The following is a 22639-nucleotide window of genomic DNA, read 5'->3' as shown; positions in this document are numbered from 1 at the left end:
TGTGCTCTCTAGGTTAGGGAAACTGAGGCTGGGAGTGTGGGTAAGGATGCCCAGTACTTAGGAACCACAAGGTAAGTAACGTTTGTCCAAAACTCAGGTCCCTTCTGTACTTTCCATTCTATCTGTTCATTCGTCCAGTTTAGACATGAATTGGTATCAGCGTGTGCCAGGTTCTGTGCTAGTGACCAGCAGTGTTGGTACAGGAAGCAACCACACTCCCCGAGTCCTGGGAGTGGGCAGCACTGCCCTGTGGGTCTGCACTGGCTTCCAAATGACCAAAAGGGCAATGTTACTGACTGCGACAGCATCCCCAGCCTTTCCTATCTGGTTAAGCAGAGACTCGAACTGATACTTGCACACCAATATCCGTTGCAGCATTATTTATGATGGCGAAAAGATGGAAGCAAATCCAGTGGATGAATGCATTCAGTTATTGTTACAGCAGGGAAGACAGACATTGGACAGTAATGCCCTGTGAACAGTCAGGAAAGACAGGAATCATGGGAGCAGAAGCCAGTAATGGAGGAGCTGAGCCGGAGGGAGGAAGGGAGATGTTCAGAGCATTTTAAGGCAAGTTGGACGAGAAAGATGGATGAGTCGGCCAAGCAGAAACTAGCAAAACCCGGTTGCTGGGGGAGGGTGAACATTTTAGAAAAAGGGACCAGCATGTTGAAACCCAAAAGGAGCGTGGTTCTCTCGAAGGATGGGGAAAAGTCTAGACAGCTGGAGCAGAGCAAAGGAAAGAGCCAGGGCACTTGCAGGTGAGCAGGACAGAGCTCAGGGCCCTGGAGACTTTGGTGAGCATTTCCATCATGATCCTAAATCCTTGGTGAGCACTTCTATCTTTTCTCTTAAACCAGTAAAGAACCTTAAGTACCAAAGTGATGTGATTGGATGTGTGTTGGTAAAAAGTCACTCTCAGCTGCTGAGTGCGAATGGACTGGAGGAGGCAAAGCAGGTCCTGGAAGTACATACACCAAATGACTGAAAGCAGAGACTCAAGCAGATACTTGTGCACCAATATTCCCTGCAGCATTATTTAGAAGAGCCATCAGATGGAAGCAACCTCAATGGAGGAATGAATAAATGAAATATGGAATGTTGCTGGGTACAGTGGCTCATGCCTGTAGTCCCAGCACTTTGGGAGGCAGAGGTGGGAGGATCACTTGAGGTGAGGAGTTTGAGACCAGCCTGGCCAACATGGCAAAACCCTGTCTCTGCTAATAATACAAAAATTAGCCCCGTGTGGTCGTGTGTGCCTGCAGTCCTAGCTACTCAGGAGGCTGAGATAGGAGAATCACTTGAACCAGGGAGGTGGAGGTTGCAGTGATCTGAGATTGCACCACTGCACTCCAGACTGGGTGACAGATCAAGACTTTGTCTCAAAAAGAGAGGAAAAAAAAAGAATGTTAGTCAACCATATAGAGAATGGAGTTCTGATACATGCTAAAACATGGATGAACCTTGAAGACATTATGCTAAGTGAAGTAAACTGGACACAAATGGACAAATGTCCCATGATTTCACTTATATGAAATATCTAGAATAGGAAAATTTATAGAAAAAGAAAGTAGAGGCTGGGCGCAGTGGCTCACACCTGTAATCCCAGCACTTTTGGGAGGCCAAGGCGGGTGGATCCGAGATGAAGAGATCGAGACCATCCTGGTAAACATGGTGAAACCTCGTCTCTGCTAAAAATACAAAAATTAGCTGGGCATGGTAGCACGTGCCTGTAATCCCAGCTACTCAGGAAGCTGAGGCAGGAGAATTACCTGAACCCAGGAGGCGGAGGTTGCGGTGAGCCGAGATCGAGCCATTGCACTCCAGCCTGGGTAACAAGAGCAAAACTCCATCTCAAAAAAAAAAAAAGAAAGAAAAAGAAAGTAGAATTGAGGTTACCAGTAGCTGGAGGGAGAGAGATGGAGAATTATTTCTTAATGGGTACTGAGTTTTTATTTGGAGTGATGAAAAAGTTCTGGAAATAATGGTGATGATTGTGCAACATTTTGAATGCAATTATTGCCACTGAATTATACCCTTAAAATGGTTTAAATGGCAAATTGCATTTTATATATATTTAGCACAGCTTTAAAAAATGAATAATGTCATATACCAAAAATCTTTGAGTGGCACGCTTTAAATGGGTGAATAGGATGGTATGTGAACTATATCTCAATAAAGCTATTTTTAAAAATCAAACAACAAAAACAAAAGCGGGTCTGTGCTGGCTGGGCGTGGTGGCTCACCCCTGTAATCCCAGCACTTTGGGAGGCCGAGGCGGGTGGATCACCTAAGGTCAGAAGTTCAAGATCAGCCTGGCCAACATGGAGAAACCCTGTCTCTACTAAAAATACAAAATTAGCCAGGTGTGGTGGCACATGCCTGTAGTCCCAGCTACTCGGGAGGCCGAGACAAGAGAATCGCTTGAACCCAGGAGGCAGAGGCTGCAGTGAGCCAAGATAGCGCCACTGCACTCCAGCCTGGGCGAGACAGAGTGAGACTCCATCTCAAAAAAAAAAAAAAAAAAGTGGGTCTGGGGAGATGGCTGTGGTGAGGGAGGCTGTGCAGTAGTCAGGGGTGTGTGGCTGTGCTTGGGCTGACGTGCTTGCTGTACACCCAGAGAGAAGGGGAGAAGAGGCCACAAAGGAAAGATGTTTAGGAGGCAGATGGACAGCGCAATGTGACCGGGCGGTCGTGGGCTATGAGAGGAGTCTGAAGGACATCTCCCTGGCTTCCCTCTGCTTTGTCCCTTAGCCCCTCGCCCTTAAATGAGAAGATTTGGGTCCTAATCTTAACTCTTTAAGAATTTTGGAATCTTGCAAGAAAACTAAATTGCTGAGTTAGGTTTCTTTCTGGACCCCACACTTTTCTACTAACTTTGTGGGTCAAATATCTAAACTGGAGGCACTGTAACAACTCATAGGACAGAAAACTGGGGAAAGGAATATATGCTTCAAAGAGGGGTGAACCTTGTGAAATCAATCTGGGGTCTGGAGAGAAATCATCTTTTCCAATGAGGCAGTTTTCTTTAAATGCTTTCTGCTATGATGGAATTTGAATAATAAAAGCAGTCATAGCCACTTGGTAATTCAGCACAGTTATGGGAGCTGGAATGAAAGTGAATGATGAACGGTGAGCCAAATAATAAAGTGTTTCCAAAATATTAATACTCACAACAACCCTTTGAGATAGGTGGTAACCAGGACTAACTACCGCATTTACGGGACCAGTGCAAAATGAAAAGGCGGGGCTCCTTGTTCAAAAATTATTAGGAATTCCAGGATGATGATAGCAGAGCATTAAACCAAAGGCAGCATAATGCTTTGAGCACAGGGCCCTGAGTGATTGCTCAGGTCATGTGAAGCTGACCCAGCTACAGCAGGAATCTCCATTTCTCAGATGGGGATACTGAGGGCACAAAGTCATGCAAACCATCCAAGCCGGGACTTGAAGCCCCTTACACTGCAAAGGCACAGCAACTAGGTGGAGGTAAAATAAAAGCTTTCTTTTCTAAGTGATGGTACCATTGGGCAATCTTGCTCCTTCTTGTACAAGTTTGAAAAGTGCCTCTGTAGTCACAGCATTCATGCCATGTGTACAAGAGGCAGCCTTTATAGGACTTTGTAAATTACAGGTCCTTCTTCCTGCCTCTTTGTGTTCTTTTAAAGCAATTCCTGCACCTTCTTTTCAGCTCCACATTTCATCTCTGTTTTCCTTCTTCCTTGAGATCCTAGCTACTTTTCTCCCAACCTCTGCCATTTTTTTTTCTTTAGATGGAGTCTTGCTCTGTTGCCCAGGCTGGAGTGCAGTGGCACGATCTTGGCTCACTGGAACCTCTACCTCCTGGGTTCACATGATTCTGCCTCAGCCTCCTAAGTAGCTGGGATCACAGGTGTGCACCACCACACCCAGGTACGTTTTTGCTATTTTTAGTAGAGACATGGTTTCTCCATGTTGGCCAGGCTGGCCTTGAACTCCTGACCTCGGGTGATCTACCCGCCTCAGTCTCCCAAAGTTCTGGGATTACAGGCTTAAGCCACCACGCCCTGCCTCTGAGCCTATTATGGGAGATGTTTATGTGCTTCGCACTCACACAGCAACCTTGAGTCGTGTCCTCTCACTTGGGCCATCGAGGTGAGGTTTTTGGCTTCCAACAAATGGGCGGACATAAGCTACCATTTGGAAACCTCAAAGAAATGAACCTTTCAGCTCAGGAGAGAGAGGCCAAATGTCGTCTGGAGTTAAAAGGCTTTTTTTAGAAAGCAACAAATGGTGGTTTGTTTCTAGAGCTGGCGCCACAGAGCCACGTCAATAGCAAGGAGCCTGCTTGGTGAGGACTGCAAAAGCCACAACACGCTCGAAAGTGGGAAGGTTTGGCCCCAAAGTCTGCAGAAGGGGTTTTTTTGTTTGTTTGTTTGTTTGTTTTTTCTGAGATGGAGTCTTGCTCTGTTGCCTAGGCTGGAGTGCAGTAGCACGATATTGGTTCACTGCAACCTCTGCCTTTTGAGTTCAAGTGATTATCCTGCCTCAGCCTCCTGAGTAGCTGGGATTACAGGCGTGCACCACCACACCCAGCTAATTGTCGTATTTTTAGTAGAGCCAGTGTTTCACCATGTTGGTCAGGCTGGTCTCGAACTCCTGGCCTTGTGATCGCCCTGGCTTCATCCTCCCAAAGTGCTGAGATTACAGGTATGAGCCACTGCACCCAGCCAGAAGGAGGTCTTTAAGAATATGTGCACAGCAGTCAACAGATGTCTGTACTGACAGCCCATCCAAGGTCAAAGGCATCTTGTCCAATAGTGTCAACCTGTATTCCAATAGCCGTTTAGGAGACCTCCGGTCAAGTCCCAGCTCTGCCATTGAGACAGAGATCCACAGAGGCACTTGATCTCCCTGCCTCTCACTTTTTTACGGCCACAAAATGAAAAGATTGAACGCTAAAGTCCATGTTGGCTCCCAAACCCCATAGCCTATTTAAAATAGATGTAGGATTTCAAAATATCAAGATAAATCTATACTGATTCTTTTCATTCCTGAATGTTTTCTTAAATACATATTCTCACTTATCTTCTGTATAAGCCATTTGTTTATACATGAGTCATTGTCTTTGTAAAAGAAGAATGCAGCACATGCAAACTCTTGGAGGTTTTCAAAGCCTCGTGAATGATTGAATTCAGATTCATGGGAAATTTTCAAGGCCAAGTGCAGTGGCTCACAACTGTAATCCCAACACTTTTAGGCCAAGGCTGGAGAATCACTTGAGATCAAGGGTTCAAGACCAGCCTGGCCAACATTGGGAAACCTCGACTCTACAAAAAAACACAAAAATTAGCCAGGAGTGGTGGTGCACCTGTAATCTCAGCTACTTGGAAGGCTGAGGAAGGAGAATTGCTTGAACCTGGGCGGGTAGAGATTGCAGTGAGCCAGGAAGATGCCATTGCACTCCAGCTTGGATGACAGAGCGAGACTCCATCTCAAAAACAAAAACAAAAAAACCCACTATGGGAATTTTTCAGTGTGGGAATTCCCAAGGGTTCTAAGTGGTACACTCAGTTTCTAGAGTGGTTTCCAGCCTGGAGGGAGCAGGCACCTTTTCCCCACCAAGGGAGGCAGGAAGGTACCGGTTTCAACAGAAGCCCGAGATGCCAGTGACCTGCTGCCTTCAGCAAATGCTACAGGGAGCCGGGCCAGCCTGAGCTCTACCTGGGAACAAAGAGCAGAAACTCCCACTCCTTCCCTCCACCCTCCTTATTGCTCCTTCCTTCTATCTGGGGACCAGGCACTCTTCCAACCGCGTGCTCTGCCATCATTAAGGAAAGTGTGCTGAAGGAAGGAAACTCCCTAGAACGTTAGAAAGAAGCAGCTCTAGTTCTGCTAAGCCCAGCTCGCCTGGTCATGGTATAGGGCAGTGGTTATTGGTGTGGGCTCTGTGGTCAGAGCTCAAAGATTCAAATCCCAGCTCTGCCATGACCGGCAGTTGTGTTGTGGATTGTGATGGAGTTTAGAGCTTAATGAGCCAGTCAGGGCTGGGTGCAGTGGCTCACACCTGTTATCTCAGCATTTTGGGAGGCCAAGGCAGGAGGATCACCTGAGGTCAGGAGTTGGAGACCAGCCTGGCTAACATGGCGAAACCCATCTCTAATAAAAATACAAAAATTAACCGGACATGGTGGTGCGCACCTAGTAGTCCCAGCTACTCAGGAGGCTAAGGCAGGATAATTGCTTGAACCTAGTAGGCGGAAGTTGCAGTGAACTAAGATCGTGCCACTGCATTCCAGCCTGGGCAACAGAGGGAGACTCCATCTCAAAAAAAAAAAAAGCCAGTCAGATTAAAATCTCCATACATGGGTAGCCATGACAATAAATGTAATCATTTTATAGACTTTGAGTATTATTTTATATTTGGTATAAGATAGTGTTTGGTTTTAATTTATTTTTTTAAAGTTTGTTTTGTTTGGTTTTTGAGACAGTCTTACTCACTCTGTTGCCCAGGCTCAAGTACAGTGGCACAATCACAGCTCACTGCTGTCCAGCCTTCTGGGCTCAAATGATCCTCCTGCCTCAGCCTCCTGAGTGACTGGAAACTCAAGCATACACCACCACATCTGGCTAATTAAAAAGAATTAATAGAGATGAGGACTTATTATGTTGCCCAGGCTGATCTCAAACTCCTGAGCTCAAATGATCCTCCTGCCTCAGCCTCCTGAGTGACTGGAAACTCAAGCATACACCACCACATCTGGCTAATTAAAAAGAATTAATAGAGATGAGGACTTATTATGTTGCCCAGGCTGATCTCAAACTCCTGAGCTCAAATGATCCACCCATCCTGGCCTCCCAAAGTGCTGGGATTACAGGTGTCAGCCACCACATTTGGATTTAATTTGAACTCTTAGGAACATTTCTGTGATTGAATATACTTTACCTTCTTAGACAATGGTGGAAACAGCTTCCAGCTTGTTCCTCTGAGTGACAGAAGCCCTGATCTTCTAGTGCAGGGGTCCCCAATCCTGGGCCATGGACCATACTGGTGAGAGAAGTGAGAGAAGCTTCATTTGTATTTACAGACGCTCCCCATGGCTCACATGACTGCCTGGCCTCCGCCTCCCGTCAGATCAGCAGCAGCAGTGGAGTCTCATAGGAGTGTGAACCTTATTGTGAACCGCACATGCGAGGCATCTAGGTTGCACGCTCCTTACGAGACTCTAGGCTGGACGTGGTGGCTCACACCTGTAATCCCAGCACTTTGGGAGGCCGAGGCGGACGAATCACAAGGTCAGGAATTTGAGACCAGCCTGCCCAATGTGGTGAAACCCGGTCTCTATTAAAAGCACAAGAAAATTAGCCGAGCATGGTGGTGCATGCAGGTAATCCCAGCTACTCAGGAGGCTGAGGCAGAATTGCTTGAACCCAGGAAGCGGAGGTTGCAGTGAGCAGAGATCATGCCACTGCACTCCAGCCTGGGTGACAGAGTGAAACTCCATCTCAAAAAGAAAAAAAAGAATTTAATGCCTGATAATCTGTCACTGTCCATCACCCCCAGATGAGACCATCTAGTTGCAGGAAAATAAGCTCACGGCTCCCACTGATTCTACATAATAGTAAGTTGCATAATTATTTCATTATATAACACAATAATAGAAATAAGTGAGCAATGAATAGAATGCACTTGAATCATCCCAAAACCATCTCCATCTCCCCAGTCCCCATCTTTGGAAAAACTGTCTTCCACAAAATTGATCTCCATGTCGGGCGTGGCGGCTCACACCTGTAATCCCAGCACTTTGGGAGGCCAAGATGGGTGGATCACCTGAGTTCAGGAGTTCAAGACCAGCCTGGGCTACATTGGGAAAACCTGTCTCTACTAAAAATACAAAATTAGCTGGGCAGGGTGGTGTAGTCCTAGCTCCAGCTGAGGAAGGAGGAGAATTGCTTGATCCCAGGAGGCAGAGGTTGCAGTGAGCCTAGATTGTGTTACTGCACTCCAGCCTGGATGACAGAACAAAACTCCATCTCAAAAAAAAAAAGGAGAGAGAGAGAAAGAAGGAAACTGGTCCTTGGTACCAAAAAGGGTAGGAACCACTGCTCTGGTGGGACACTGGAATGAGCTTTTCCACCAGAATTTTGTGTTTTTCTTCCTGCAAACTGGAGGGACACTCTCCTCAACCCTGATTTCTGAATACCTGCTTCCCTCCCCACCTTTGGCCCACTCGGGCAGGCTTATCCCCTCATCCTCTCCCTCTGTTCAACAGCATCCCTGTACCCGAACCCTCTGTGACACACCTGAGTTTTGGGGGCCTGGGTTTCCTCTGAAATCCCAGCCAAATCTGATTTGAGCTCTTCAGGTCCTCAAGGAACTGATACCCACCCCCAACACACACACCCATGTGTGGTAAAATATATGTAACATAAAATTTACCATTTTAACCTTTTTTGTTGTTGTTTTTTTGAGACAGAGTTTTACTCTGTTGCTTAGGCTGGAGTGCAGTTCCGTGTTCTGGGCTCACTGCAGCCTCCACCTCCCACGTTCAAGTGATTCTCCTGACTCAGCTTCCTGAGTAGCTGGGATTACAGGTGCCTGCCACCAGGCCTGGTTAATTTTTATATTTTTAGTAGAGATGGGGTTTCACCATGTTGACCAGGCTGGTCTCGAACTCCTGACCTCAAGAGATTCACCTGCCTCAGCCTCCCAAAGTACTGGGATTATAGGTATGAGCCACTGTGCTTGGCCCATTTTAACCATTTTTAAGTGTACAGTTCAGTGATATTAGGTACATTCACATTCTTGTGCTGCCATCACCACCTTGTATCCACGGAACTCTTCATTTTGCTAAACTGAAGCTCTGCACCCATTACACACCAACTCCCCATCCCCACCTCTCCCCAGCCCTGGCAGCCACCATTCTACTTCTGTTTCTATGGATCTGACTTCTCTGGTAGCTCATATCAGTGGAGTCATACAGGATTTATTGGCACACTTCTCTTAACATCATGACCTTGGGTGCATCCCGGTTGTAGCGTATGTCAGAATATCTTTCCTTCCTGAGTTTGAATGGTAGCTTGTTGCATGTAGGTGCCACATTAGCTCCTTTAGTGCCTTTCCAGGAAGGGAGAAAAGAGAGGGGTAATCATGGTTATGCCTGGTCTGTTTCCCTCTGCTCAGTAGCAGTTTAAAAAACAAACAAACGAAAACCTCAGCAAAAGTCTCAGAAAGGTGAGAGAGAGGTGGGAAGGCCGAGGACTGTTGCACTGGCAGGTGGCGGGGGAAGGAAAAGGCGGGAGCTTCAGGCAGTTGTGGATTCCACACACCCAGCCCTTGAATGCCACTAGGAGCTGTCAATGGCGCCCTCTGTAGGTGGGAATCTTAATTTATGTCTTAGGCGTCATGACCCTGGTCCATGAGTTTCAAAAATCTATTTTTATTATGGTGAAATATACGTAACGTAAAATTTACCATATTAGCCATCTTAACTGTAAAGTTCAGTAACATTAAGTATGTTCACATGGATGTGCAGCCACCATCAACATCCATCTCGAGAGCTCTTCATCTTCCAGAATTGAATCTCTGCACCCATTTAAACACCAACTCTCCACTCCTCCTCCTAGCCCCTGGCAACCACCATTTCACTTTCTGTCTCTCTGAATTTGACTACTGTAGGTACCTCATATAAGTGGAATTATACAGTATTTCTCCTTTTGTGCTTAGCTTATTTCACTTAGCATGATGTTTTCAAGGTTGTGAGAATTGTATCCCTTTTTAAGACTGAAAAATAGTCTATGGTACGTACATACCACATCTTGTGTATCTGTTCATCCGTTGATGGACACAGGTGGCTTCCACCTTTTCGCTATCGTGATAATGCTGCTATGAACATGGATGTACAAAAACTTTATGAGTTTTAAATGCTTGTTCTCAAGACAAAGCTTAAGGCTACCGAAAAGAAAATGAATCAAAGTTCACAAAGGGAATTTAGAATTAATAAAAGTTAGCTCTGATTAAAGACATAGACCAGAGGTTCTCAATCTTCCTCAGTTCATGGCACCTTTAGTGTCTCAATAATTTTTCACGTGTCCCAGGACAAAACCCAAACCCGAACTGTTGGGTTTATTAACTAGCTATATCCAAACAACCTAAGTATTTGTGTTCTAGCAATAAAGAAGCAGTTTACATATCTACAGAAATACATAGAGATGGAAATAAAAATGTTTTTCTTTATTTTTACTTTTTGAAACAAAGTCTCCCTCTGTCTCTCAGGCTGGAGTGCAACAGAGTCTCTCTCTGCCTCCTGGGTTCAAGCAATTCTCCTGCCTCAGCCTCCCAAGTAGCTGGGACTATAGGTGCATGCCACCTCACCCAGCTGATTTTCGTATTTTTGGTAGAGATGGGGTTTCACAGTGTTGGCCCCGGTAGTCTTGAACTCCTGACCTTAGAAGATCCGCCCACATTGGCCTCCAAAAGTGCCAGGATTAGAGGCATGAACCACCATGCCAGACCTCCTTTATCTTTAAATAAGCACACATATTTACTAATAGGGTGTGTATGCCTGCTGGATTGTCACTGTTTCTTCAACCTTGAAATCAGATTGGACACCACACTCTCATTTCCTGTCCTGTGTTGATTTTAGCTTGATGCTTGCTTTTTTTGTTGAGACAGGGTCTTGCTTTGTTCCCCAGGCTAGAAGAGTTCAGTGTCTTGATCAGTTCACTACAACCTTGAACTCCTGGGCTCAAGCCATCCTCCTGCCTCAGCCTCCCAAAGTGCTGGGATTACAGGTGTGAGTCACCATGCCCGGCCTTGACTACACTTTTAATTTTGAAATGACTCTAGATTTGCAGAACATTTGAAAAAATTCCTTATGCTCTCAGCCAGTTTCATGTAATGTTTTACATTTCTTTCAATTGTATGGTACATTTGCTCACTAAGAAACCAGCACTGGGATGTTACCATGAACTAAAAGCCAGACTGTATTTTGCTTGTGCTTTTCTAGTTTTTCCCCGGTGGCCTTTTTCTGCTCCAGGGTACAGCTGTGCATTTCATCATCGTGTCTTCCATCACATCTGGTCTGTGGTAGTGTTTCAGTTCTTCACTGATTTTATGACCTTGACAGTTTTAAAGGTCAGGTACTTTTTAGACTGTCCCTCAATTTAGGTTGTCTAATGTTTTCACAACTGGGCTGAGATTATGGATTTCAGGAAGGATATACAGAGGCAAAGCATCTTCATCACATCACATCAGGGGTACATAAGAGTAACATGATTTATGTGCATCTAACAGCATATACATGACATTAACTTTGATCCCTTGGATAAGGTAGTGTTTGTCATGCTTCTCTATTATAAAGGTACCATTTTTCCCTTTTCATATTCTGGTCTTTAGAAGTAGGTCCTAAACCTACACTGGGGAAGTGGGCAGGAGTATGTGAATTAAGCTCCACCTCTTGAAGCAGGAAGTATCTGTATGCAGTATTTGGATTACTTTTATAAGAAAGGTTTATCTCTTCTCCCCCATTTATTTACTTAACAATCAATTTATCTTTATTTTATTATTATTATTTCTCTTTCTCTTTTGAGATGGAGTTTCTGTCTTGTTGTCCAGGCTGGGGTGCAATGGCACAGTCTTGGCTCACTGCAACCTCTGCCTCCTGGGTTCAAGTGATTCTCCTGCTTCCCAAGTAGCTGGGATTACAGGCATGCACCACCGCGCCTTGCTAATTTTGTATTTTTAGTAGAGGTGGGGGGTTTTCCATGTTGGTCAGGCTGGTCTCGAACTCCCAACCTCAGGTAATCCTCTCACCTCGGCCCCTCAAAGTGCTGGGATTATAGGCGTGAACCACCGTGCCCAGCCTATTATTATTACTTATTTTAGAGATGGGGCCTTGCTAAACTGTTGCCCAGGCTGGACCCAAACTCCTGGGCTCTAGTGATCCTCCTGCCTCAGCCTCCCAAGGTGCTAGGATTATAGGCATGAACCACCATGCCTGGTGATCATCATTTTTTATATCAGCATAGACTTATGTATATTTATTTAATACGCTAGGTTACAATCCAATGCTACATTATTCATTTTGTCACCAAAACTGTTCCACTGGGAGTTCTTTCAACTTGGTTCCTGTGACTCTTTGACATAGTTCCATTCTTTTGTTTTTGAAGCATTTCTTACTTTCTGGTACCAAAATATGCTCTAGGATCACCCTATGTGTTCCCTGTCCCAGAATGGCTGTCCTAGAATCAGCCATTTCTCTAAGGAGCCCTGGTTCTTTTTATTTATATGGGTTTTTTTTGTTTGTTTGTTTTATTTTTTCCTTTTCCTTTTCTTTTTTTTTTTTCTGAGATGGAGTTTAACTCTGTCACCCAGGCTGGAGTGCTGTGGTGCAATTTCAGCTCACTGTGACCTCCACCTCCCAGGTTCAAGAAATTCTCCTGCCTCAGCCTCCTGAGTAGCTGGGATTACAGGCACATGCCACTGCACCCAGCTAATTTTTGTATTTTTGATAGAGATGGGTTTTTGTTGTGTTAGCCAGGCTGGTCTTGAACTCCTGACCTCAGGTGATCCACCCACCTAGGCCTCCCAAAGTGTTGGGATTACAGGTGTGAGCCACCACACCCAGCCTGGTTCTTTTTATTTGATAATGGTATTAGAAACCAAGATCTGGGCATTGAGTGTGCTCATTGTTACTGGGGTGTGACCGCTTTTAGGCCCTACCAGTGAACAGAGCTAGGAAATATATACACGTGTACAAACCCAGGTAGAATATGTATCTACACTTATTTCTGTATCTATCCATCTCTTCCTATATTAAACTAAACATGAAATCATGCTGATGTCCCCAATTCTAATCCAGTATCACAGGGTCCTTTCTAGCCTTGCTCTCTTGCTTATATATCACTGCCTTTACCAACAGTGTGAAACCTGGCTCTCACCACCCTTTATCCATTTACTTATTTTTCAATTTCAGGATATGTAAAAAGAAGTTTCAGATTTGTTAACCTACACCTTCATTATGTAGGTCTGTTTTGGGGTGTGTATTCCATTCCACCAGGCTATTTGTTTGTTCTTTTGCCATTGCCATTCTAATCGGACTATTGTTAACTTGGAGATATGTCTTCATATATAAGGTAAGATCCCCTTTAGTATTGTCAAGCTGACTTAGCTATTCCTGGATTGTTGTTTTTCCATAAAAATATGTTTTTAATTTAATTTTTATTGGAATGATAATGGTTTATGGTTAATTTAGGAAAAATTTAAGTTTTACAATGGAAAGACATTCTTCCATGAACATAGTATGTCTCTTTATTTAACCAAATATTATTTTATAATTTTGTCCTTAAAGCTGCTGTGTAGTCCTTTTTAGTTCACTTCTGAGATAATTTATAGAGCGTTTTCTTTCTACATGGTGTTTTGTTTTCTACCACATATGTTTTTGTTTTTTTTTTTGAGGCAGGGTCTCCCTCTCCTGCCCTGGCTGGAGTGGAGTGGTGCAACCCAGCTCACTGCAGCCTCAGCCTTCTGGGCTCAAGTAATCCTCTCACTTTGGCATCCTGACTAGTGTGTACCACCACACCCAGCTACTTAATTTTTTTTTTTTTTTTTGGAGAGACAAGGTCCCACTATATTGCTCCTGAGCTCAAGCGATCCTCCCACCTCAGTGTCCCAAAGCACTGGGATTACAGGCATGAGTCACCACACCCAGCTTCTCCTACATATTTAAATTAGCTAATGTAAAGGTAATGCTACCAATTTTGGTAACTGATTTTTATTTCTGACACCCTACGCTAAACTCTTATTTAGTTTGTATTTCTGTGGAATTTTCTAATTAGATGACAGTTTCATCTCTTATTTCTTTGTCTTGCCTTATTTCACTAGCCACAACCTCTCATAATAGATAGTGGCGTGGTGGACATCCCTGTTTTTCCTGTTGTTCCTAGTCACAATTCAAGTGCATATAAAGTTTTCCCATTGTGCATGATTGTTGCTATAGGTTTTTGGTATATAATCTTTACAAACTTAAGGAAAGTCCTTCGATATTCCTAGTTGTATGTGAATTTTTAAAATCATAGACTAGTATTTTTTAAAATGTCTTTTTCCATATATTAATGTGATGAGTTATGTAAGCAAGATATTATTATCCTTGTATTTTTTGTGTTTTTTTTCAAGTGCAGTTTTGTATTCAGTTAGCTAATATTCTATTTACTCCCATTTATATCCATAACTGAAATAAGTTCATCATTTTCATACTTTGTATTATCCTTAGCTTGTTCTGTATTTAAGGTTAGATGAACCCCATAAAAGATGTTGGGATAGTTTCTTTTTTATTTTGTGGAACAAACTGCACAAGGTGAGAATTATCTGTTTCTGAAAAGATGGTTAGAGCTTAACTGAAAAATCGTCTTTCCTTGGGAAAGTGCTATGGTTTGAATGTTTGCGTCCCCCTCAAATTCATTATGTTGAAACGCCATCCCCAATATGATATTACTTGGTGAAGGGCCTTTTGTGAGGTGATTAGTTCATGAGGGTGGAGCCCTTAGATGGAATTACTGAGTGTCTAAAGAGCCCAAGGGAGCTCTTTTACCCCTTCTACCATATAAGGACAGAGCAGGAAGGCACCTTCCAGGAGCCAGGCCACCAGCCCTCCCCAGGCACTGAAACTGCTGACCATTGATGTTGGACTTTGTAGCTTCCACAATTGTGAGAAATAGACATCTGTTGTTTATAAACTACCCAGTTTACAGTATTCTGTTACAGGAACCAGAACAAAGAAAGGTTTATGATTTTCTTTAATGATTATTGATTTATTTAAATCTTCTGGAAGTTTTTGAGCCAATTTTGAGGCTATTACCCTTTTCTTCAGACATCTGTTTCTTTTTGTGTTAAAAGCTTTGGGTAGACAATTATTTATAATATTCTTTTATTTTTTTATTTATTTATTTTGAGATAGAGTCTCACTGTCAGCCAGGCTGGAGTGCAATGGCACGATCCCAACTCACTGCAACCTCCACCTCCCAAGTTCAAGTGATTCTCATGCCTCGGCCTCCAGAATTGCTGGGATTATAGGCATGAGCCACCACTCCTGGCTAATTTTTGTACATTTAGTAGAGACAGGGTTTCGCCATGTTGGCCAGGCTGGTCTCAAACTTCTGACCTCAAGTGATCCACCTGCTTCAGCCTCCCAAAGTGCTGTTCTTTTATTATTTTATAGTTTATACTCTTCCTTCACTAATCTTCCCCTTTGGTTCTGTAGTGTGTGTGTGTGTGTGTGTGTGTGTGTGTGTGTTTGTGTGTGTCTGTGTGTGTTTTGCATCTTTTCTTTTAAACCTCACGATTCATCTTGCAACACATTTGCTTGTCTGATCTAAAAAGCAGAAACAACCAGGTTTTGGGTTTTGAATATTCTTTAGTGTTTTTTTCATTCTCTTTGTAATGAAGTTTTGTTCTTATCTTTGTTTCTTTTTCCTTCTGATCTCTTTGGGTTGTTTCTAGTGTACTTTTACAATTTCTTGATAGGAACAATTTCTTGTTTTTTATTAGTAGTTCATTTGTTTTCAAACTTTCTCGCTGAAAAAGTATTTATTTTTTATTATTAGTTCATTTGTTTTCAATATTTCTTGCTTTCCGATACATGTATTTAAAGCAATAAATTTTATGGTAAGCACTGCATCCCACAGATTTTGTTATATGAAGGTTTTATCGCATTGCATTTGAAGTCTTTCATAATTTTCCTTATACTTTACAAGGATTATTCAGTAGAAAATTCCCCCATCCCTTGCCAGATCTATGGGACTTAAAAAAATATCTTCTTCTTATCAACGTCCAATTTTATTCCTTTATGGCCAGAAAATATGTGTCTGTATGATGTTGAGATGTTTGGGAATTTTTAAGAATGTGGCCAATTTTCATGACTGTTCCATATTTACTTAAAAAGAACACATATTCCCTGTTTGTGGGTATAAAGTTATCTTATACTTTATTAATTTAAATACAGTGTTATTCAAATTTTTATTTCTTGATATTTGTCTAATGATTAAGACATTAGACCAGTCTACACAATAGCTTTGAAATTTGTCATTTGACCTTTTTAATCTCTAAACTGGATATAGATTTTGGAGCCATTTTGCTATTTTAAAAATAAGGCCATCAATCCAACAATGTAGTACTTTTGAGTCATATGGCTCCTGTAGGCATACTTCTCAGAATGAATCTGAAAGTATATTTTTAAAAATTGAAGCAGGTCCCCAAATTATAAAATATAGAATGATGGCTGAAATTCACAGGCAGATTTATGCACAAAGTTTAGAAGCTCTTCTTCTCCCTTGACCAATGACCTGCCTCCTCACCCCAGCACCAGCATGACTAGATCACAACTACAAGAAATTCATCTGGGGTGTTGTGATCTCCTAGAGTTCTCTTTTAAAGTGTAAAACCGTTTGTGGGTAGGCTGCAAATTGCTATTATTCTACGACCACCTTATGATGAATTTATCAAATTTCTTTTTTCTCTGATAGCTGGCTAAAAACACTTTTGTAAGGGAACAGGTTATAGAGGAGAAGCAGGGGCAAGAAGGGGAATTTAGCCTAGAGAGCAATAATTCTGGAGGAGGCATTTCCCAGGAAGATTAGTTCTGGCAAAGTTGCAGCAGTGGGGACTTTGGAAGATGGGGGCAACAAGAAAGTGCCGTGGGGAGGGGTGCAGCGGGGAGGAGGCGGGTGAGTGGAGTGGACTTGGAAAGATTTAAGGAGACAAACTTCATCTCTGTCATCATTCTTATCAAGATTGGCCTCTCTGGCCAGGTGCGGTGGCTCCCCTGGGAGGCTGAGGCACGCAGATCGCTTGAGCTCAGAAATTTGAGACCAGCTTGGTCAAAAAGGATGAAACCCCATTCCTACAACAATACAAAAATTAGCTGGGTGTTATGGCATGCGACTGAGGTCCCATGTACTCAGGAGGCTGAGGTGGGAGGATGGTTTGAGCCCAGGAGTTCGAGGCTGCAATGAGCCAAGATTGCGCCACCGCACTCCAGCCTGAGTGACAGAGTGAGAGCCTATCTCAAACAAACAAACAAAAAACCAACAAAAAAGATTAGTTTCACGCTTGTGGCCATTTTATTAAATATTAGGCAAGAGGAGAACATTTTCTACTTCTTCAATTTTGCTTCAGAGAAGAAAAAAAGACAAGCCTGATGCTTTGGGTTTTTTTCCCCTCTGCTTTTCTATAATTTCAGTAAGAAGTGCATCAAATAATTCATTTAATTCTCACATGGACTTGCAACATCTCATATCGTCTTGGATTCTTGGTTAACCACTTTATGGCTGAGGAATTTATCAGGTGCGTCATATTTTGAAAGATACTACAAGTCCCTTGGGAGAAGGTATAGTGTGTTATACTTTTTGGGGTCTATTATGGCTGGTTGTATAATGTAATGCCCACAGCGTATATTGGTGGATATTGGTGTTTTGTTGACTTGAACTGAGGAGAAGCTAGAGAATTATCTCTCTTTTCTAGACTGTGGACACTATGTCCTTCACTGGGGTTTATAGTGACCATCTTTGAAATAATGGTTTATTCTTTTCCTTGCTAAACAAGCAGATACTTGAACTGTCCCGATCTTGGTAAATGCCACACTAAAACATTCGTCACTAAAGCGATTCAAACTCACATCAGAAGACAGAAAGCAACTCCACAACTCTCCTCTCTAGATTGTGATCATATCAACGAGCTTTTATCTGGATGAAATATCATGGGGTAAACCAACAAATAACTTCATCTTGTGTACAATAATTGGTATGCCTCACATTCTGAGCATCCATGATAAACATGCTTTAATATGAATTTGAACTTGATATGGATTCAGATTGAGCTTGTCATTTTACCTCTTTCCAGAACTTGAATTCAACCTTATAAAATTAAAATGCTTAAGGAACAACACATACACCTAACAGGTGTGAATAAGAAATGTATCCACTGGAGATGAACTGGCTTCTAGAGGTTGAATCCTTCCTGGGTCTAATTTACGATAAAGCAGGGGTCAGTTCACATTTCATAGTCTCAGAAACCTGCATCCAGGCTGGGCACAGTGGCTCACACCTATAATCTCAGCACTTTGGGAGGCCGAGGCGGGTGAATCATAAGGTCAGGAGCTCGAGACCAGTCTGGCCAAGATGGAAACTCCATCTCTACTAAAAATACAAAAATTAGCCAAGCGCAGTGGCAGGTGTCTGTAATCCCAGCTACTTGGGAGGCTGAAGAAGGAGAATCACTTGGATCCAGGAAGCAGAGGTTACAGTGAGCTGAGATCCTGCCACTGCACTCTAGCCTGGGCAACAGAGAAAGACTCTGTCTCAAAAAAAGAAACCTGCATCCTGAGGCTTTTTGACAGCATTCCAATAATTAACCTACCCTAGACAGACATTAAACAAGCTCAAAACCTGCATCTATGTATTCATAATTACAGGCAATTATTTACCAAAAAAATATTTAATGAACCCTGGTGTTTTTAGCCTCAGGAATGAAGCACTGGACTTCTGTTTTGTACTGTTATCTGGTGCACATTGTAGCAAAATAATTTGACAAACAAATGAATATTTAGCATCACTAGTAGATGATAAAGGCAATCAAAGGAAATCAAGAAAGGTCAGGAGACAGTGAGGTAGAAACAGGAAGAGTCATGTAAAGTGACGATCTGAGCCACGAGCTCGGGGCAAAGAGTTTCAAAGAGAGGGAACAAGTACTCAAGACACTTTGGGTGTTTTTCCTCAGCTTAGAATGTCCGAGGAGCAGTACCACATAGTCTCCAACAAACCAGAATGCTCCTGGAGGCGAATAATGCAAGGCTTTGATATGGAAAGCCAAGTCACCCTCCAGAGATTGGGGAGCCTCCTATCTGAACAAAGGGTTAACCCGCATCAATGATCCGTGGCATTTAATCTAAAGCATCCAGCTGTACTTCTGAGTCACACATGCCATCACACACATCTCTGGCTAAGGCTGTGATGGGCACTGCCAACTTCTGTTGCTTTGCTTTTAATTTGGAACTAGGATACACTGGGTGAGTCCTGGCTCCACCAGTTATCAGCTGGGTAATCCTGGGAAATTCCTCCTGCTGTCTAATTCTTTGTAAAGCAAACTGGCCCAGAGAGATGGTCATTTGCCCAAGGTCATACAGAAACGGAACTCAGGGCTTTTGACTGTTTCCTGCCTCTCTCTGCTAACTCTTTGGTTGGGACCACCATGGCAGAAAACAAAGCTGGCTGTTAGCGACTAACCCGAGAAGAGGACCAGGGTGGGAAGTAGAAAAGTTCCTTTTTAAAGTTTCCTTTCTTGTTAAAGAATAAGTGTGCTAATAACTTTGTTAAGCCCTGTCCTATGTAGCTGTAAAACATGCCACACTTACAGGCACGTAATACATTCTTTGTCCTTGCACTTTAACCAAGGTATCTGTGCTGGACGTGCTCACAGGCACGTCCCAGCTCTCCATTGCTTTTACTGGTTTAGAAAAGTTTTAAGTTATTCACCAGTCGGGTTTTAGTTTAGATTGTGAGGTCTGGCTCCAACCAAAGGAGATCAGACAGAGAGTAAAGACAACTGCAAATGTGTAAGGGATAAATTTGTTTTCCTTTGTTCATTGTACTCTCATGGCACGATGGCTGGCGAAGGTACCCTTCATGCAGTCCAGAAAGTAAAAATTGCATTGCTGAAAGATCCTTTGTCTCAGTGCTAATTTTTCTTTGCAGCACCGAGCATCTATTTACAACAACCAGTATGGATAATCAGTCAGAATTAAGTCTGTCTTCACTAATGAGTGTCATCTTTTACAGGTAGCTTTTTGAGTATATCCCCCTCTCAGTACTGCTGCATTAGCTCAAATCTGCTGAGGGGGACACCCTCTCTCTGACCTGCCTACAACATAGATATCTCCACAGGCACAATAATCTTGTCAGGACAGAGGGCTCAGTGTCAACACAACATGCTTTTTCTATTAGAAACTCTGAAAGTCCAACAGTCCACAAAAGGTCACATCCTCAGATGTTCAAAACACATCTGCTTACAGAATATGAAACACTATTCTCTTAGACTAGAGGACCAATTCTCTGATGGAGGATTGCAGTGATCACCAAGTTACTTATCTAATGAGCGGGTTCATGACTGATTTGGACACATACTCAAGTTTCGATGAAGTCATATTAAAAAATGTACCAGCCTGTTTTTACTTATTTTTAATTTCATTTTATTTCAGAGCATTTAATGCGGTTCACAAATCAATAACATCTTCCAAAAACACACTGTACTTTTTTCCACGTCAAAGCGGTTTTTCACACATTGCATCATGTGCTGTTCATAATAGCCCCAAGGACAGGATTGGGTTGGCTTTGCTGTCTCCATTTTAATGACGGGAACTTAGATGTGGAGGCCTTAGGCTGTGCAGCAAGGGATTTTACAGACCTTACTTCCTTTAGTCTTCTCCTCCCACCCTCCAGGCCGGGTTCGGTGGCTCACCTGTAATCCCAGCACTTTAGGAGGCTGAGGCGGGCGGATCACCTGAGGTCAGGAGTTCGAGACCAGCCTGGCCAACATGGTGAAACCCCGTCCCTACTAGAAATAAAAAATTAGCAGGGCATGGTGGCACGCGCCTGTAGTCCCAGCTGCTCAGGAGGCTGAGGCAGAGAATGGCTTGAACCCGGGAGGTGGCAGTTGCAGTGAGCGAGATCGCGGCCACTGAACTCCAGCCTGGCGACAGAGCGAGACTCCTTCCCCCCGCCCCCACCAAAAAGCCAATCAGTCTGAGGAAGCCTGGGGTGGAGGAAGTCTGGAGTGACATCCTACCAGACCAGTCGACCTGGTTCGGGCCGTGACAAAAGCTGGGGTCGAAGTCAGGGGCACCCGCACAAGGGGACCTGTCTGACACCTAGCCAAGGCAAATCCACCTTCCCGTTAGTCATCGGAGCCTCAAATTGGCAAAATATCAAATCCTGTTGTGTGTGAAGCAGGCTCTTCAAGTGACACCGTCAGGGCGACCTCGGGTCAAGAACTACTCATTGTGCTGCCCGGACGCGCCGGGGCCCGGGTCGTCGCAGTCCCCGAGCCAGGGGTGAAAGATCTGGAAGTTCTTCCAGTCAAGAGCCCCGGAGAGCGCCGCCGAGATCAGGAGCGCGCCCCAGTGGACCCCAAACCCCGCAGCCGGGAGGCGTGTCCGCTCCCCGAGCCAACCCGGACTGCCAACGCACCTGCAGACCCAGGACTCCGGCTCCCCGCCGGCCCGCCCTTCCACAGGCCACGCCCTTTCCGTCGGTCCCTGCGCCACGCGGTCCCGCCCCTTCCGCCAGTCTTTTCCCCGAGCCCCGCCTTTTCCGCCAGCCCCGCCCCTTCCTGCCCACGTGTGGGGCTGGAGCGCGTGTCTGCTGTCTGTGCTTGTTCTCCTGCCGGGTCCCCCAGGTGTGTTGTTTCGGTCTCGCTTCCGTCCTCTCTGCTATGGGGGTCCCCAAGAGGAAGGTCCGGGGCGGCCAGGACGGCGCGGCTTCCTCCGCGGGCGCAGCCAAGCGGGCCCGCAAAGAAGAGCTCACGGGCGTGCGGTTCAAGGCTCACTTGAAGGACCCACAGGGCCCTGGGCCTGGTGAGTGCGGGGCGGCGGGCGCAGGGCCGGCAGCACGGGCTGGCGAGGCGCCTCCGTGTGCCAGGCACAGCCTCTCCTTTCTGCAGCTTTCGGGTCACCTAGGGTCAGCACCAAGCCTCTGGCTTTGCAGAAAACTGGGGTCCGGGACTACTCTGTACTTCCTTATCCTGGGCTGTCAGCGACGGCGAGAGGGCCCCTACTTGCTTGGTTGGGACCGTTTCATGTTACAACACATGTCCCTTGCCCAGGCAGCATCCCTCAGCGAGGTCTAAAACATCTTTATTTCAGTTGTCAGGAAAGTAAATGAGGTGCCCTTCTCTACTGAGTCCTGAGGACGGTTCATGAGACAGTTTGCTACTTCTGGGGCTGTCGGCACGGTTTTAAATAGCGTCTGTCCCCCACCACTCACACTGACTTGATAACTTGTAACAAGCTGCTGGAAGCCCCCACAACTACTTGTCAGTTGACCAGGAATGGTCCGGTGACTGAGATGGAGCCGCCTCTATAATTTAATTGCACTTTTTATAAAGCGTGACCACCCTTCACGACTACTTGTAATCGTTTGGAAAGTAACATCGTTTGGGAAAAACGCAATTGAACGTGATGCCATGTGGATGCATCGCTCTAAAATAAAACAGTGGCAGCGTTTCTCCCAGGTTAAAAACTTTATTAAATTAACCGCCTCTATATCTTCAACTTCTAATTTTTGTCCTACAGATTTTTTTTTTTTAAACCAACAGGGTCTTGCTCTGTTTCCCAGGCTGAAGTGCCATGGCATGATTATAGCTCACTGCAGCCTTGAATTTCTGGGCTTCAGCTGTCCTCTCCCCGCAACCTCCAGAGTAGCTGAGACTGCAGGTGCACACCACCATGCCCAGCTATGTTTTTTTACTTTTTTTTGTAGAGATGGCATCTCACTATGTTTTCCAGCCTGGCCTTGAACTCCCAGTCTCAAGCAGTCCTCCCACCTTGTCTTCTCAAAGGGCTGGAGTATAGGCATGAGCCACCACGCCTGGCCTGTTTTTGAACTTTGACAC

The 22639-nt window shown here is 44.4% G+C and overlaps 1 protein-coding gene across 6 annotated transcripts in view; it reads left to right on the top strand.

Moving 5' to 3' along the window:
• Nucleotides 1–21360: 21360 nt before the first annotated feature.
• Nucleotides 21361–22639, top strand: part of URB1 (URB1 ribosome biogenesis factor) — a 77525-nt gene continuing 76246 nt past the window's right edge. For all 6 annotated transcript variants that reach the window (XR_013530556.1, XM_035283317.3, XM_035283316.3 and 3 more), the window contains exon 1: nt 21361–21602. Coding sequence is in view for 3 of the 6 variants with exons in the window: in XM_035283316.3 (XP_035139207.3) it covers nt 21461–21602 (142 nt within the window). In the remaining 3 variants the exon portion in view is untranslated. The remainder of the gene's footprint in view (nt 21603–22639) is intronic.

The sequence above is a fragment of the Callithrix jacchus genome, chromosome 21 (assembly GCF_049354715.1).
Source record: "Callithrix jacchus isolate 240 chromosome 21, calJac240_pri, whole genome shotgun sequence".
Lineage (NCBI taxonomy): Eukaryota > Metazoa > Chordata > Mammalia > Primates > Cebidae > Callithrix > Callithrix jacchus.
Note: the sequence above shows the minus strand (reverse complement) of the source record. Positions and strands in the feature narration are given on the sequence as shown.